The sequence below is a fragment of the Penaeus vannamei genome, chromosome 1, assembly GCF_042767895.1.
Source record: "Penaeus vannamei isolate JL-2024 chromosome 1, ASM4276789v1, whole genome shotgun sequence".
Classification (NCBI taxonomy): Eukaryota; Metazoa; Arthropoda; class Malacostraca; order Decapoda; family Penaeidae; genus Penaeus; species Penaeus vannamei.
Genome location: NC_091549.1, coordinates 9,493,435 through 9,508,434, shown reverse-complemented (window position 1 = coordinate 9,508,434; position 15,000 = coordinate 9,493,435). Strand labels below are relative to the sequence as shown.

Genomic DNA, 15,000 nt, shown 5'->3' with positions numbered 1-15,000 from the left:
CAGCATTTTGTGGGTGAGTATGAAGGACATTGATTCATTTCATTTTTTGCATGTTTGATTTTGTTTATACAAGGAATGGTAATTGAATGTATGGTCGTGGTTTTTGGTTTTCCTTGTTAATGAACATATGTTGTAGGTGTTTGATTATGTTTTATTATTTTTGGTAGATTTGAAAATTTTCTTTGGATGTATGGTATGGTGATGAATTAAAGGTTATCATAGATGTATTGTTAAATGTTTACACAGACCATGATGTAATTGCGTCTTTTTATTTTTTGGATAATGCTTATAGGTGAAGAATATAATCTGAAAACTATGGCATTCCTTGGCATTTATGACAGAGAGTAAGCATGGAATATATCCTACTTGTTAACTTCTCTGTCATGGATTTGTTCCAAGGTGTTAGAGAGGAGTTAATACATGCCTTGGAATTATTTGAATGCAGAGGAGATGGTGGTGGAACCGGCCAGACTGAGCAAGAATGGCAGTGGCAACAACCACGTGGACGACCATCCACTGAATCCAAACCCAGATTCTCAGTGGGGGTCGTTCTTCAAGGACAACGAGGTCTTGGCACAAATAGACAAAGATGTCAGGTAGGAGGGTCATCTTAGATTTTTTATGTTTGTGACGGTGATTTCCGTTTTTGATAATTTTTATATAGTTTGTTTCTACTGGTATTATTATTGTTGCTCAGTGGATTGAAAGAAGTATTGAAGAAAAAGAAATGTAATTTTGAATAAAAAGAAAATGTAAATCACTGTAGACAACATTCTGGTAAATATATTCAAAATTATGAAAGGCTTAATTTTGGATATATCTGTGAAATGTCCTCCGAGATACCCATTTTACCGCTGTCATATGTTCTCATTGCAGACGACTCTGTCCAGACATCATGTTCTTTCAGCGTGGGACAAACTACCCTTGCAGACTGATTGTCGATGACCAAGACGTGGAGAGACTGAGTCATCGTGTCACTCACTCTTCCCTCACGGCATCATCGGTTACAAGAAAGGGACTAGGGATCACAAAGGTAGGACTCTGTATAGATAGATAGATAGATTGAATAGATAAATAGATATATGAATAGACTGATAAATAGATATTGATATAGATATGATATTCACTAATGCATAGACATAAATATCCAGATACACACCCATATTCCCTCATGTATAGACATGTATACACAGTCCCCACCATTTAAATGTTTACACCTTAACATGCGCATGCCTTCAGACTATGAAATCGACTTAAGATTTTTCGTAGTAGTACCAGATGACAACAATTCAGCTTTATCAGCTTGAGCTTCTCATTAATGGAATATGCAAGCTTCTTCTACAGGGCAAATACAGTGGACTGCTAGGTCCAGTGTGTGATGCTTTAATTAATCATGAAATAGGATGAATGCTTACTCTTGATTTGAAAACTGTAACACTGTATATAGACTTACAGCATCACATACAGTATTATATGTAATACTACATGATAATTTAAAAAGGAAATACACAATTTTGTTGAAACTATATAGAAATTAAAATACATATGTATCGTTAACTGCATTAGTATTATTAGTGAGATTTTAAATTTTATCACCACTAATACCATTGTTCTAATAATTGTTAGGATGATTTTAATATTTCCTCTCAACAGATGGAATCAGTAAGCCGTCGCTCAACCACAACAGAGGACTACCATCCACTCTCACCTGGATCTGAAGCACACTGGGAAGTTGTAGAACGGATTTTGTTCATATATGCAAAGCTCAATCCAGGGCAGTCGTATGTGCAGGGGATGAATGAAATTATTGGGCCCATTTACTACACATTTGCGAGTGATCCCAATGAAGCCTTTAGAGGTAAGGTGGAAATACTTTTTTATGTATTTTTTTTTACATTTACATATTTCTTTTGATTTGCTTGGTTTGATGTATTTTTGAGCACTTTTGAATTATTTTTATTCATATATTATGTAATTATGAAGGCCTTTTGTTGTTTATCAAGAAGTAATAGTACATGGAAATATTGTTAATGTTGTTATCCGATTCAGCGACATAAGTAAGCAGAATAGAATGATAAAGTTTAAGGAAACTATGTAGAAAGTGGGTTTGATATTCCCCAACATAGGCAGTTTCACCATAGTGCATTTTTGAGGGCTGGGATAGTAAAAGGACTCCCAGTAATGAAACATCATTGCTAGTGAAAGAAGTTTTGAATTTGTATGTCTAAAAATTATTATTTCATGACTCAGTTGTTAATTTCTCAGTATAAGTACAGTATAGTGTGTTAGAATCCACTTTTCCATAAATATTTGTCAGGTTTTGTCATGTAATCATGAAAGAAAATGGCAGTTGGTTTTAGATTTAGATACAGGTTTGTTTTGCAATACAGTGGTTTTATTATTTTATTTTATTATTGGTGTACATATTTTTAAGCCTGTAAGGTGTGGTTCTTTTATTTACTGGTTGAGATTTTGGCGTATGTGTATGTCTTGGTCTTTATATTGTTTAATTATTTATGTGATTAAGTATAATGATAACTGGTATGTTGAGCAAATGGTTCATAAAGACATGCATTTTTCTGAATCAGAAATTATATGTTATAGATAAAGTGCTGTCGTTTATCAGACAAATAATATTCATATTTCTGTATTTGCTTGTATTTTCAGTTATCCACTAGTGTACCTAATCAGCTGTCTCTAATACAATACAATAATTATTACAGGGCTAAATGTATTGTCAGAGCAGAAGGAATTACAAGTTGTCTCCTCTGTCTTTAGGAGAAAATTTGTCAATGAGATTCACAAAGGATGGAAGATAGTAGGCCAACTTTGACTTTTATGACTGCAGTATGTGTAAATGGGATCTTCCTTCCTTTCTTAGTTTCTCATAACACTTTATGAAATGAAATAGACAACTGTATTGAAGGATTTCTCTCAGGGATACAACAATTACTAACTTTTTTATAGGAATTTAGCCTCATGAAAGGACAGCAATGGTGATTTTTGTGTTTTGTCTGATTTTTATTCATGAGTAGCCCTCTGACGAGGTGTAAAAACTTTTTGCAGATCAGTCATTTGATATTAAATGTAGTGTGTATTCTAATTTTATTTGTAGACTTTTAATATTGTCTTATTTTTCTTTCAAAAGTGGACAAGGATCTTTGTTATGGTGTGTTGTTGACTTATAAGGTGTTTTTATTTTATAGACGATTTTTACATTCATATATATAATTTTATTGACCTATTTTTACCAGATTATATAGGCAGTCATAGTAGTATATCTCTTTTTTGGTAAATAGGTAAATGAAGTGCAAATTAAAGCATAATGCCAAAAACTATATCAAAGTAATATTTTTGATAAGAATGATATCAGGGTTGATGTTCTATAAAGATCCTGACAACCTTTCTTCGAACCTTTCTCCAAAGAAATGGCCGAAGCTGACTGCTTCTGGTGCTTCATCTCATTAATGGGCGAGATCAGGGACTTCTTCATCCGCACACTGGATGAGAGTGAAAGTGGCATTGGGGCTATGATGAACAGGCTAATGGCCAACCTCAGGCAGCACGACCACCAACTCTGGGATCGGCTGCGTGTCCAGGAGCTCAAGCCGCAGTTCTTCAGCTTCAGGTAGTTTGATTGAGATCCTGGTTTAGAAAGTTTCTGGGAATTTTTTAAAGGCTTGTGAAAGGATAATGTGGCATAATCCCCTACTTATATAATGTGTTTTTTCTTTGTTTTTTGTTTTTTTAAGATTTATGATGGTAATATGATAGTGTTTTGTTTCTTTATAATGGCATGAAGGTATTTTTAGCCACGATAGTAGAAATTCCTGTCTTAATACTAAAATAAATTGTGAAATATTACCAACTGAGATACATGATAAAACAATATCACTATCACTTTTGATTTTCTTTGAATTATAAAACAGTATAGTCAAGCAGTCACTAGATATAACAAAGATCAGTGATTCCTGTAAGGTTTAGTTATATCCTTATATTTCATGCTCGTCATCAGATGGTTGACCCTTCTGCTGTCCCAGGAGTTTGACCTCCCAGATGTCATCCGGGTATGGGACTCCCTCTTTGCCGACACAGACCGCTTCAGTTACCTCATCCAAGTGTGCACTGCGATGATGGTGTATGTGTCTCCCTCAAGGCATTTTAGTTTTGTGTGCTTTTCTCTCATGCTGTTATTATTATTATTTTTGAACATTGTTTGTCGAGAGTTTCCTTAGTATTTCTTTTTCCTGGTCATGTGAAGTGAGATCTATATTGACAAAGCCAAGCACTTTTATTGAATTGCATAATTAATTGGCAGGACACAGCGAGATGTTATGATGGAAAATGACTTTGCTGGTAATATGAAAATACTACAGGTGAGATTTACAACTTTGTTAGGTTGAAATATAGTATGGAAATATAGTACTGTAATATTACTATAATGATAAATGACATTGATAACACTTCTTGTTTTTATTATTGAAAATGTTAGATATATATTTTTTATTGTTTTATTTTATTATTATTATTTACTCAATTGTTATTGCTGTTTTTACTCTTATTATTTATAATAAAAACAATATTTTATCTTTTTTTTATTTAGATTATTATTATTATTATGTTTATTGTTTCTATGATTATTATTATGCCACTAGGTATACCACTAGGCCTGTTATTGCTATTTCTGTTACTACTAGGGCAATTACTATTATGGCTTTTAGTATTATGCTCAGGAAAGCATGGAAATTAGTGGTGACACCCGCTATATCCTTACCCTAAAACCCGGTCCATTTTTCCATTGCAGCATTACCCTCCAGGCGATATCCAGGTACTCCTGAGCAAAGCCACAGAACTAGTGGAGAGCAATGGTGAGGCGGGGATTGGCACCGAGGCATCGAGTTGACATTTCCGATCTGCATCTTACGAGGGGCCCTACAGCGGCACTAGGGCTATGATTTAAGTCGAGCAAGAGTAGTTATCTGATTCATTTCTTTTTTCTTATTAGTTTTTATTTTTTCTTTGTTCATCTTTATAATATTGAGCAAAAACTGAAAGTTCTCAGATGGTGTTGTGATGTAAGATACACAAATGGATTTTTAATTTTTTTTTTTTATACATTTTATTACTATTAATGTTATAGTTTTATTTTTTTTATTGGAAAATTATGTTTAGAAGGGGACTGATCATTGTAGTCACATAAAGATATAATAATTTTAGAAAGGGATTTTCTTAATTGGGTTACATGATAGGGGTATTCTTAAATGAGTTACGTGATTAGTGTTAAGTGAGAAGTTTGTCATATCAACATTAACATGCACACACATTCACATACACATGCATGCATGCATGTGATTTAAATGATGGAAAACAGGTACTTTAAACATTTTGTGTCCCTGTGAATGTCATGGAAAGTGTGGTAGGTGGTATTAAAGCTATAACTCCTATATACAGCTCAAAATAAGTTTCTCTGTCACTGGCATCAATGTTTACAGTCAAACATTGCATGTCATGAGGTTAAAATCAACTGTAGAAAAAAAAAGACATTCAGGAAAGAAAAAGAAAAAATACACTTGATTTCCTAGGATAATTTTTATGCAAGATATATAATAAAGGTGATAATAAAAATAATTTAGATTTTTGGTGTGGGTCATATAATGACAGACCCTTTATAAATTCACAAGGGAATTCTTACTCGTGTCTTTCCAAACAATTAATCGTTTTTGTAAACCATGATAAAAGGGCCATGCGTCATGGCTCAAAATGCAAACGTGTAGGAGTGTATAGAATGTCTTCTTTAGGTGGATGTCATTTGTAAATAGAATGTTATATTTCAGACACAAAGTAACTGTGACATATACATTATATACTAATAATTGTGATATTCAGGGAGATTCTAGATAGTTATCTTTTAAGGGATATTATGAGAAATATCAATCTTTATTGAAGCCTTTTAAAAATAAAATGAAATCAATTTATGAAAGATGAAGTGTCACGATCAGTGAAAGGGAGAAAAGAAAGAAAAAGAAAAACAAGCTGCAATAAGATGATGTCACTGATAAGACATAATAAATGATTATTGTAATTTTACCCAAGTGACATACATTATCAGGCTTCAAGTTGATTGCCAGTCTGTACTTGTGTTTATACATTAACCATACTGTAACTTCAAAAGTATTTGCCAAGTAAGTTAAGAGGTGCTGGTCCACCGTGGATCAGACTGGGCTGTGAGTAACGTAACGATAAGGGATGTTTTGCAGGAGATTAAAAACATTTTTGTAACTGTATGTGACTAAGATTATATAATGTAGATATAAAGGTAGTGCTGTGTGATTTTTAGATTTTATTACTTTTTTTCCATTATTATTATTATTATTTAAGTTTTTTTGTATGATCTTTAAAACACTGGTTATGTTACTGCACTATGTTCCCTTCTGTTAATTTTTCCTCAGCTGTAAAATATTTTGGTTGCTGGTTCCTATTTATGTGGTTGCCAGTGGGATACTATATCGTTGATTTACCATTACATTACTTAAAGTATATGAACTGTTCAGTTGTGAAACTGTTTAAGATTTAAATCCTTATATACTGAGTTACTGAGCTGACTAGTTAACTTACAGTACTTGTTATTAGTATTTTATGTAATATATTTGATTGTGAAACTACTGCTCTGCCTTATTTATTTGATCTCTTCCATGAAGCTCAAGATTGAATGTAAAATCTAGTATTTAGTCGACATTCATTTTTCATTTTTTCAGCCATCATTGATATCATATAAGTCTTCTAAGTTCTCCTCAGAAGATTGCATTATTTTCAGTCTTCTTTTTCTACTCTGCCTGTAGGACCAACCCATCATTACTTTGATTGACTTTTGTTAACATCATATGTCATTAGACTTGTTAGATACTGTTAGCCAAGCAAGTTGTTAAGTGTCTGTTTCTTGTTCTTGGATGCAGTTGAAAAAAGGGGTGTTCTGAGACAGAGTTGAGAAATTTACTGTGAAAGTTGATTTCTCTTTTGATTGAAATGATTACTATTTTCCTAAATTTCAAATTCAGGCAATCCCTTTTGTTAAAAAACCTGCCTTATAATTTTTGCTTTAATAATAAGATTTCTTAGGATTTTTGGGCTACTTCTAACAGCTTCTTGGAGTCTTGGAAATGCTCAGGCCCTACATGGGTTTATAATGCCATGCATCATGTTAACAATTAGTTCCATATGACATATCTCTTGTTTATATAAGTGTGTGATGTTTCAGTGATTAACACATGAAAGAAGATTTTATTACATTTTTTTCCTGTAATAGAAAATCTGTGCTATTTGCATTGTCATATTTTTTCAGCTTATAAACCGTAAATGGTTCATAAATGGAGATGTTTGTTTTTATTATGATGAATGCAATTTGAAATGTTGATAAGGTTACAAATACTGCTGGAGATGAAGAGCGATATTGTATAACTGAAACATATTGGTTAGTAGCGAATTACTTACATACTCCTCTTGACTGGAGGTTTGGTACTTACTTTGTGCTCTTCAGTTTAATTTTTCAGTTCAAGTCACAAGAGTTCAAATATTTGCTCTGGAATACCATTAAGGACCAGAAACATTAGTTTAACCTTCCAGTGTACAATGCAATAACTGTGTGGTTGCGTTGCGCATGAGGACGAGTTCATAATACTGCACAACTTGCAACTCACTAGCTGATCACAATAATGTACTCAGACTCAGGTCTACGATGCTAGTATAGAAGAGAAAAAGCAAAAGCCTAATGTTAAAGCAAAAATGAATGAAATGGAAATAAAAAACTTAAACATGACTCTGTGATGCTTTACATTTAACAAAGTGCAAGGGAATAAGCTGAGGCCATTGTACTGAAAAGAGAGAACCTCAAATAGAAAAGTTTTTTTAGTAACTGTACAACTATTTGTATTTTTGATAGGCATGTAATGTATTTCTAACTATTTTGAAATGCTTTAACTCAAGGTCACACACACACACATATATATATATGGAAAAGAAGCAATTGTATATATGGTGTAGGTTAACAATTAAAATTACCTAATATAAAAAGTCAAAGATGCTCTTAGGTGTCTGATATGTGTATAGATTGTCTTTGACTTGACTGTATTAATTTTCAAAGTATTTATGTATATGCAGGTATTTGTTATATTCTTTATATATACACTGTACATTCGGTATATATATATATATGAAATTCTTGCAGACAGTTTTGTTTAAATTATTTGTGTGAATCTTTTTATGGGAATATGTACTCTATATATAATAACCTGAAGACAGTTTAGAAAAATTGTACCCTGAGCAATAATGTGATTTGTTACAAAGGTCTGAAGAGATACAGAAAAGGTTAGTCGTTTCTATAACAATTTTCTAAACAATATACGTGATGAATTACAACTGCGTGAAGGTACCTGATGAAAGTTTTATCAGACTTAATTTAATTGAAAGGATGCTTGCAGAAATGTTGATTTGATGGTATAATTATTTAGTGCAGCATCTTTCATAAAATGGAAACAGATTTTTGTCTTATGTAATATAATAATAAGTCCTAGATTTTGATTAGTGATAGGTATATTCTGTTGATTATGCTGTAGCGGAATTAGTCATATTTTTGCAAAGATATAGTTACCAGTGTTTATATATGAAAAATATTCCTAATCAATAGTTGTCATAAATAACTCAAAAGTATTTAAAATCATAAAGCACAACTTATTTCTTTTTACAAGAACTGAAAGCTCAGCTGCCAGCGTTATGTAGATCTTTTGCTGTAATAAGCATTTAGTTGGAATAAACCTTGAGGAGGCAAAAAAATTTCATATCAAAGTGTTTTAATTCCCTGACTGATTGTGAATAAAACTTGAAGTTTATTTTTCATAGATGTCAGTGCTTTCTTTGTAGAGGCAAGTTTTATGTTATACAATGTGTTAAGAGTTGCATAAAAGTAGACCACAAAGTGATTCTCGCTTTCATTGCTGTAGATTTTCCAAGCCTTCCAATATCTGATGTGACTAGACTTATGAATGACTATGTAGATAAATAGGAATCAGGTTTAGGTTTTAAGAATATAATGGTGATGCTCTAATGTATAAATAATAAGTAGTGATGTGTAGAAGATATCTATAATCAAGTGATTCAAGGTTCCCAAGTTATTAATGATGTAATATGAAGTATATTTAAACTGTGTATTTATTGAATTTAAAATGCAAAGACATTCCTCTTCAGTTTTATTAGAAAATTTAATGTTGGTCAAAAATGTACATCTATATTTTGAACTAAACTTATCATTGCTAGTGATAAAGTTTGGTATACAGTACTCGATTTTACTTTAAGCTCACCTTTCTGTATTACTGGAGGACTATAGCAACACGTAGGAAAGAAAACAGAATTTTATACCTTCCATTCAGTCAATATATATATACATTTTTTTTCAAGAACCAGCCATATTTCAAAGTCAAGAATTAGGAAAAGAGCATTGCTTGTGAAAAAAAGTAAAACAATGATATTTTCAAAACTGATGTTCTTATTTTTCATATTTCCATTTTTTCTCTGCTTTTTGCATTGCTTTAATCCAACTTGTTTATATTTTTTAACAAAAGGTGTTAGAGACGAAAATGTAATTGTTTCATATGAGTACTGATTTTTTCAAGCTTTGCTAATAGTTAATATAAAATAATAAGCTAGACAGTCTTATAAGGTTTAGCATAATTATATTACATATCAAGTTACTTTCAAAATATTTTTAAAATTGTCAGTCAAACAAAAAAAGAATCCTATATAATATAATTACAAATGCATATAACAATTCCAGATTTCTTTATGTATATTTATTATAGCTTTGTAATGTGTATGTTTTATACATATAAAATAACTGCAGTTGAGCAGTTTTATATCAAAAATGCTGTTTTAATAAACTTGCAATTGTTTATGGATATTTTTCTTATATCCTAAAAAATAGTCATTTCTGCAAATTATTTTCCATCCTAATATCTATGAAAATTTATATATTTCTTTATTATACTGTTTAATTTCACTCATTTTCTCCACAATGTCCTTAATTATTTCCTTACATCAAACTGTTGATAAGTACATATTTTTACTACTTACAATCGTCTTTTTACCAAAATCCACGTAAATATTGTAGCCTCGAGACTTACACACTTACACACACACTTACACACACACACACAAACACTTTCACACTTAAACACACACAAACACTTACACACACACACACAAACACTTACACACACACACACAAACACTTACACACACACACACACAAATACTTACACACACACACAAACACTTACACACTTACACAAACACTTACACACACACAAACACTTACACACACACACACACTGAAGGTATTTGAGGTAGAAACAAACGGTACACATGCCACCTCATACGTCGGTGTGGTTACAAGGATATTATCAGTCGGTGTGGTCTCAAGAAAATTATCAAACACATGCAAGAGCCTGGAAGAAGTGCTACAGCTTTCAGAAACTAATGCAAAAGAAATTCTTATCACAGGGGATTTTTATAGCAAAATCGACTGGGAAAGTTTCGATCCTAGAGCGCAACCACAATCGGGGAATGCTTAATTACTAGAATTCAAATGAGCATTGCCTTTTCCAGAATGTAACAGATCATACCAGGATAAGAGGGCTAGATAGGCCGTCTATGCTTGACCTAATATTCATAAGCATGATATTTCGGATATCGAGTAATATCCTCATTTAGGAAAAAAAACGACCATGTAGTGATTAAACTAAAATACTGTCTGCTAAAAGAAAAACACCGTAAACAAGGAAAGAGAGGAAAAGATAATTACAAAAGAAATGATTATAGAAGCCTTAAAGATTTCTTTGATAGTATAAACTGGGAAACGCTTTTGGGCGATGAGAACCTTGATGTTTAGTATTCAAAATTTGGTGAGATCTATAAAGGAGTGGAAAAATTGATATCAAAATTCAAATCTGAAACAAGAAATGGCCAAAAATGGTTTAAATGATAAATACAAGAAAACGAGAGAAAACAAGCAACTCCTTTGGAAAAGATTAAGAAGACATAGATCTCAAGCAGCGTATGAAATCTATAAATTAGGAAGAAATGAGTATACCCAAACCATGAGAGAGGCGAAATCAGACTTTGAAAATGATATAATCAACAGATGTACGTCAACCAAAACTCTTCTCTAACTACATAAATAGTAAAACTAAGAGCAGAAATCAAATAAGCGTCATCAAAGACAATAACATGATTTATTCTAAGGAGGAAGAAATGTGTGAAATCCTAAATGAGAAATTTCAGTGTGTTCAGGATCCATAGTATGATATGGTAATTACCCGTACAAACGTAAAAAACATCGAAAACATCACCCTCAAAAAGAATGAAATAAAAGACCTACTAAAAGATTAGACAAGATCAAAGCAGAGGGACCAGATGAACTTTCTAACTGGGTTTCTCATTGAATGTGCTAATGAACTATGTACTCCTTTATTGTTAATATTTTAAAATTCACTGAGACAAGGTAAACTACCAAAAAGTTGGAAACTCGCTAATGTTACACCCGTATATAAGAGCGGCGACAAACAAAACCATCTAAATCATAGACTAGTTTCATTATTAACTAGTATAGTATGCAAGCTGCTAGAAAGGATAATTAGGAAACAATGGGTTGGAATACTTGAAAACGCGAAATGATATCAAATTAACAATTTGGTTTTAGAGAAGGAAGGTCATGTGTAAATATTCTCCTGTTTTTATGGTAAAGTATCTGAAATATTACAAGGAGGTTGCTAGGTGGATTGTGTGTACTTGGACTTTAAAAGGGCTTTTGATACGGTGTCTCACAGAAGACTACTATGGAAATTAGAGCACCTAGGTGGAGCGAAAGGCTCTACTCGCATGGATGAAAGACTTTCCTCGTGAAAGATAGATTAACACAGTAATTAGAGGGAAGCATTCTACATAGCGACGAGTAACCAGCGGAGTGCCTCAAGGATCAGTGTTGGCGCCGATTATGTTTACTATTTTCGTCAATGATTTAGGGTCGAACATAATCACAAGTAGTAATCTAAATATGTTTGCAGATGACGCGAAGATACAAAAAAAGGATAACAGACAACGTCTCATGCCAATGCCTCCTAAGTGACATATAAAACTTATTCACATGGAAATGTAAATGGAAAATGGAATTCAATACCAATAAATGCCACGTAGTCAGGTTCGGAGCAAGTAGAAATCTCCCACTATTCCAATATACATTAGGAGACGTAATATTAAACGCAGCTGACAGGGAAAAAGATCTTGGGGTAATCGTTAATAGAAACCTAAATCCAAATTGTCATATAAATAAAACGGTCCATGAAATACCAGGACTGATTGCCAACATGAAGAGGGCATTCGTGTATGTGGATGAAGATATGGTGAAGATCATTATAGCAATCATAAGACTAAGTCTTGAGTACGGTGCAGTGGTATGGAGTCCACACTTAAAAAAAAAAAAGATATTAACAAGCTAGAAAGGGTTCAAAGAGCGGCCACAACATTGGCACCTACTCTAATAGATACAAGTTACGAAGATAGACTACAGAAATTAGGACTTACTTCCTTGGAAGAAAGAAGGAAAAGGGGGGACATGATTATGCTGTTCAACTGTATTACATGACTAGTAAAGATAGATAATGAGGACTTTTTAATATTGAACACAAGAATGACGAGAGGCCACAACAAAAAGTTTAAAGTAAAAAGAAGTGATAAAGATGTCAAAATATTTAGTTTCCCAAACAGAACTTAAGAGGCATGGAACAATCTCCCCAAAACACGTAGTGTGTGCCAGAAATGTGCATCGATTTTAAAAGTTGTACGACAATTTAACTATAACAGACGGGACCACCTGAGCTCAGCCCTTCTCCCTTATTGAAACATGCTAAGAATGTGTGTGCGTGTTCGTGCGTGTGTGTGTGTGTGTGTGTGTGTGTGTGTGTGTGTGTGTGTGTGTGTGTGTGTGTGTGTGTGTGTGTGTGTGTGTGTGTGTGTGTGTGCGCGTGTGCGTGTGCGTGTGCGTGTGCGTGCGTGTGCGCGCGCGCGCGCGCGTGTGTGTGAGAGAGATATTAATGATTTGGATTTGAATAATACATCAGCCCAAATACGGAATGATAATAGTTCCGAAGCAAAGCAGAAAAGAACACCTAACCTAACCTAGCCTACTTAAAACCTAACCAAAACCATAACCCCCCCCCCTCTCTCTCTCTCTCTCTCTCTCTCTCTCTCTCTCTCTCTCTCTCTCTCTCTCTCTCTCTCTCTCTCTCTCTCTCTCTCTCTCTCTCTCTCTCTCTCTCTCTCTCTCTCTCTCTCTCTCTCTCTCTCACTCTCTCTCTCTCTCTCTCTCTGTGTGTGTGTGTGTGTGTGTGTGTGTGTGTGTGTGTGTGTGTGTGTGTGTGTGTTGTACTCTCTCTCTCTCTTTCTCTCTCCCCCCCCCTCTCTCTTCTCTTTCTCTCTCTCTCTCTCTCTCTCTCTCTCTCTCTCTCTCTCTCTCTCTCTCTCTCTCTCTCTCTCTCTCACTCTCTCTCTCTCTCTCTCTCTCTCTCTCTCTTTGTCCTCTCTCTCTCTCGCTCTCTCTTTGTCCTCTCTCTCTTGCTCTCTCTTTGTCCTCTCTCTCTCGCTCTCTCTCTCTCTCTCTCTCTCTCTCTCTCTCTCTCTCTCTCTCTCTCTCTCTCTCTCTCTCTCTCTCTCTCTCGTCTCTCTCTCTCTTTGTCGTGTCTCTCTCTCTCTTTGTAGTGTCTCTCTCTTTGTCCTCTCTCTCTCTTTGCCTTTTTCCCTCCCTCTCTGTACTCTCTCTCTCTCTCTCTCTCTCTCTCTCTCTCTCTCTCTCTCTCTATATATATATATATATATATATACATATATATATATATATATATATATATATATATATATTCTCTCCTCTCCCTATATATATATATATATATATATATATATATATATATATATATATATATATATATATTCCCTCTCTGGGTCTCTCTCACTCCTCTCTCTCTCTCTCTCTCTCTCTCTCTCTCTCTCTCTCTCTCTCTCTCTCTCTCTCTTTGTCGTCTCTCTCTTGTCGTCTCTCTCTTGTCTCTCTCTCTCTCTTTGCTTTTCCTCCTCTCTCTTCTCTCTCTCTCTCTCTTCTCTCTCTCTCTCTCTCTCTATATATATATATATATATATATATATATATATATATATATATATATATATATATATATATATATATATATATATATATATATATATATATATTCCCCTCTCTCTCCCTATATATATATATATATATATATATATATATATATATATATATATATATATATATATGTATATATATATATATATATATATATATATATATATATATATATTCTCTTCCTCTCTCTCTCTCTCTCTCTCTCTCTCTTCTCTCTCTCTCTCTCTCTCCTCTCTCTCTCTCTGTTTCCTCTTCTTCTCTTCTCTCTCTGTACTTTCTCTCTCTGTCTTCTCTCTCCCTCTGTACTTTCTCTCTCTGTATTCTCTCTCTCTCTCTCTCTCTCTCTCTCTCTCTCTCTCTCTCTCTCTCTCTCTCTCTCTCTCTCTCTCTCTCTCTCTCTCTCTGTACTCTCTGTACTCTCTGACACGAGTTGATATTTTAATTAGGTTAGGTTGGTTAAAGGTTATGTTTTAGGTTATGGTTAAGTTGAGGGTAAGGATAGGATAGGTTAGGTTTGGTTTTAGGTTATGGTTTGGGTTAGGTCAGCTTTGGTTTGCTTTGGTTTGGTTTTAGATTAGGTAAGGTTAGGTTTGGTTATAAGTTAGGTTAGGTTTGGTTTTAGTTAATGGTTTAGGTTAGGTTAGGTTTGGTTTTAGGTTAGGTTAGGTTTGTTTTAGGTTGGGTTTGGTTTTAGGTTAGGTTAGGTTTGGTTTGCTAGGTTAGGTTTGGTTTTAGGTTAGGTTAGGTTAGGT

The 15,000-nt window shown here is 33.7% G+C and overlaps 1 protein-coding gene across 1 annotated transcript in view; it reads left to right on the top strand.

Moving 5' to 3' along the window:
* Positions 1–9,938, top strand: part of LOC113828990 (TBC1 domain family member 13) — an 11,304-nt gene extending 1,366 nt beyond the window's left edge. Inside the window, exons 3-10 of the mRNA XM_027382060.2 lie at positions 1–13; positions 446–596; positions 877–1,033; positions 1,654–1,858; positions 3,427–3,628; positions 4,016–4,138; positions 4,319–4,376; positions 4,805–9,938. The exon at positions 1–13 is cut by the window's left edge and continues 113 nt beyond it. Coding sequence (XP_027237861.1) covers positions 1–13; positions 446–596; positions 877–1,033; positions 1,654–1,858; positions 3,427–3,628; positions 4,016–4,138; positions 4,319–4,376; positions 4,805–4,903 — 1,008 coding nt within the window. The 3' untranslated portion in view covers positions 4,904–9,938. The remainder of the gene's footprint in view (positions 14–445; positions 597–876; positions 1,034–1,653; positions 1,859–3,426; positions 3,629–4,015; positions 4,139–4,318; positions 4,377–4,804) is intronic.
* The last annotated feature ends 5,062 nt before the right edge of the window (positions 9,939–15,000 follow it).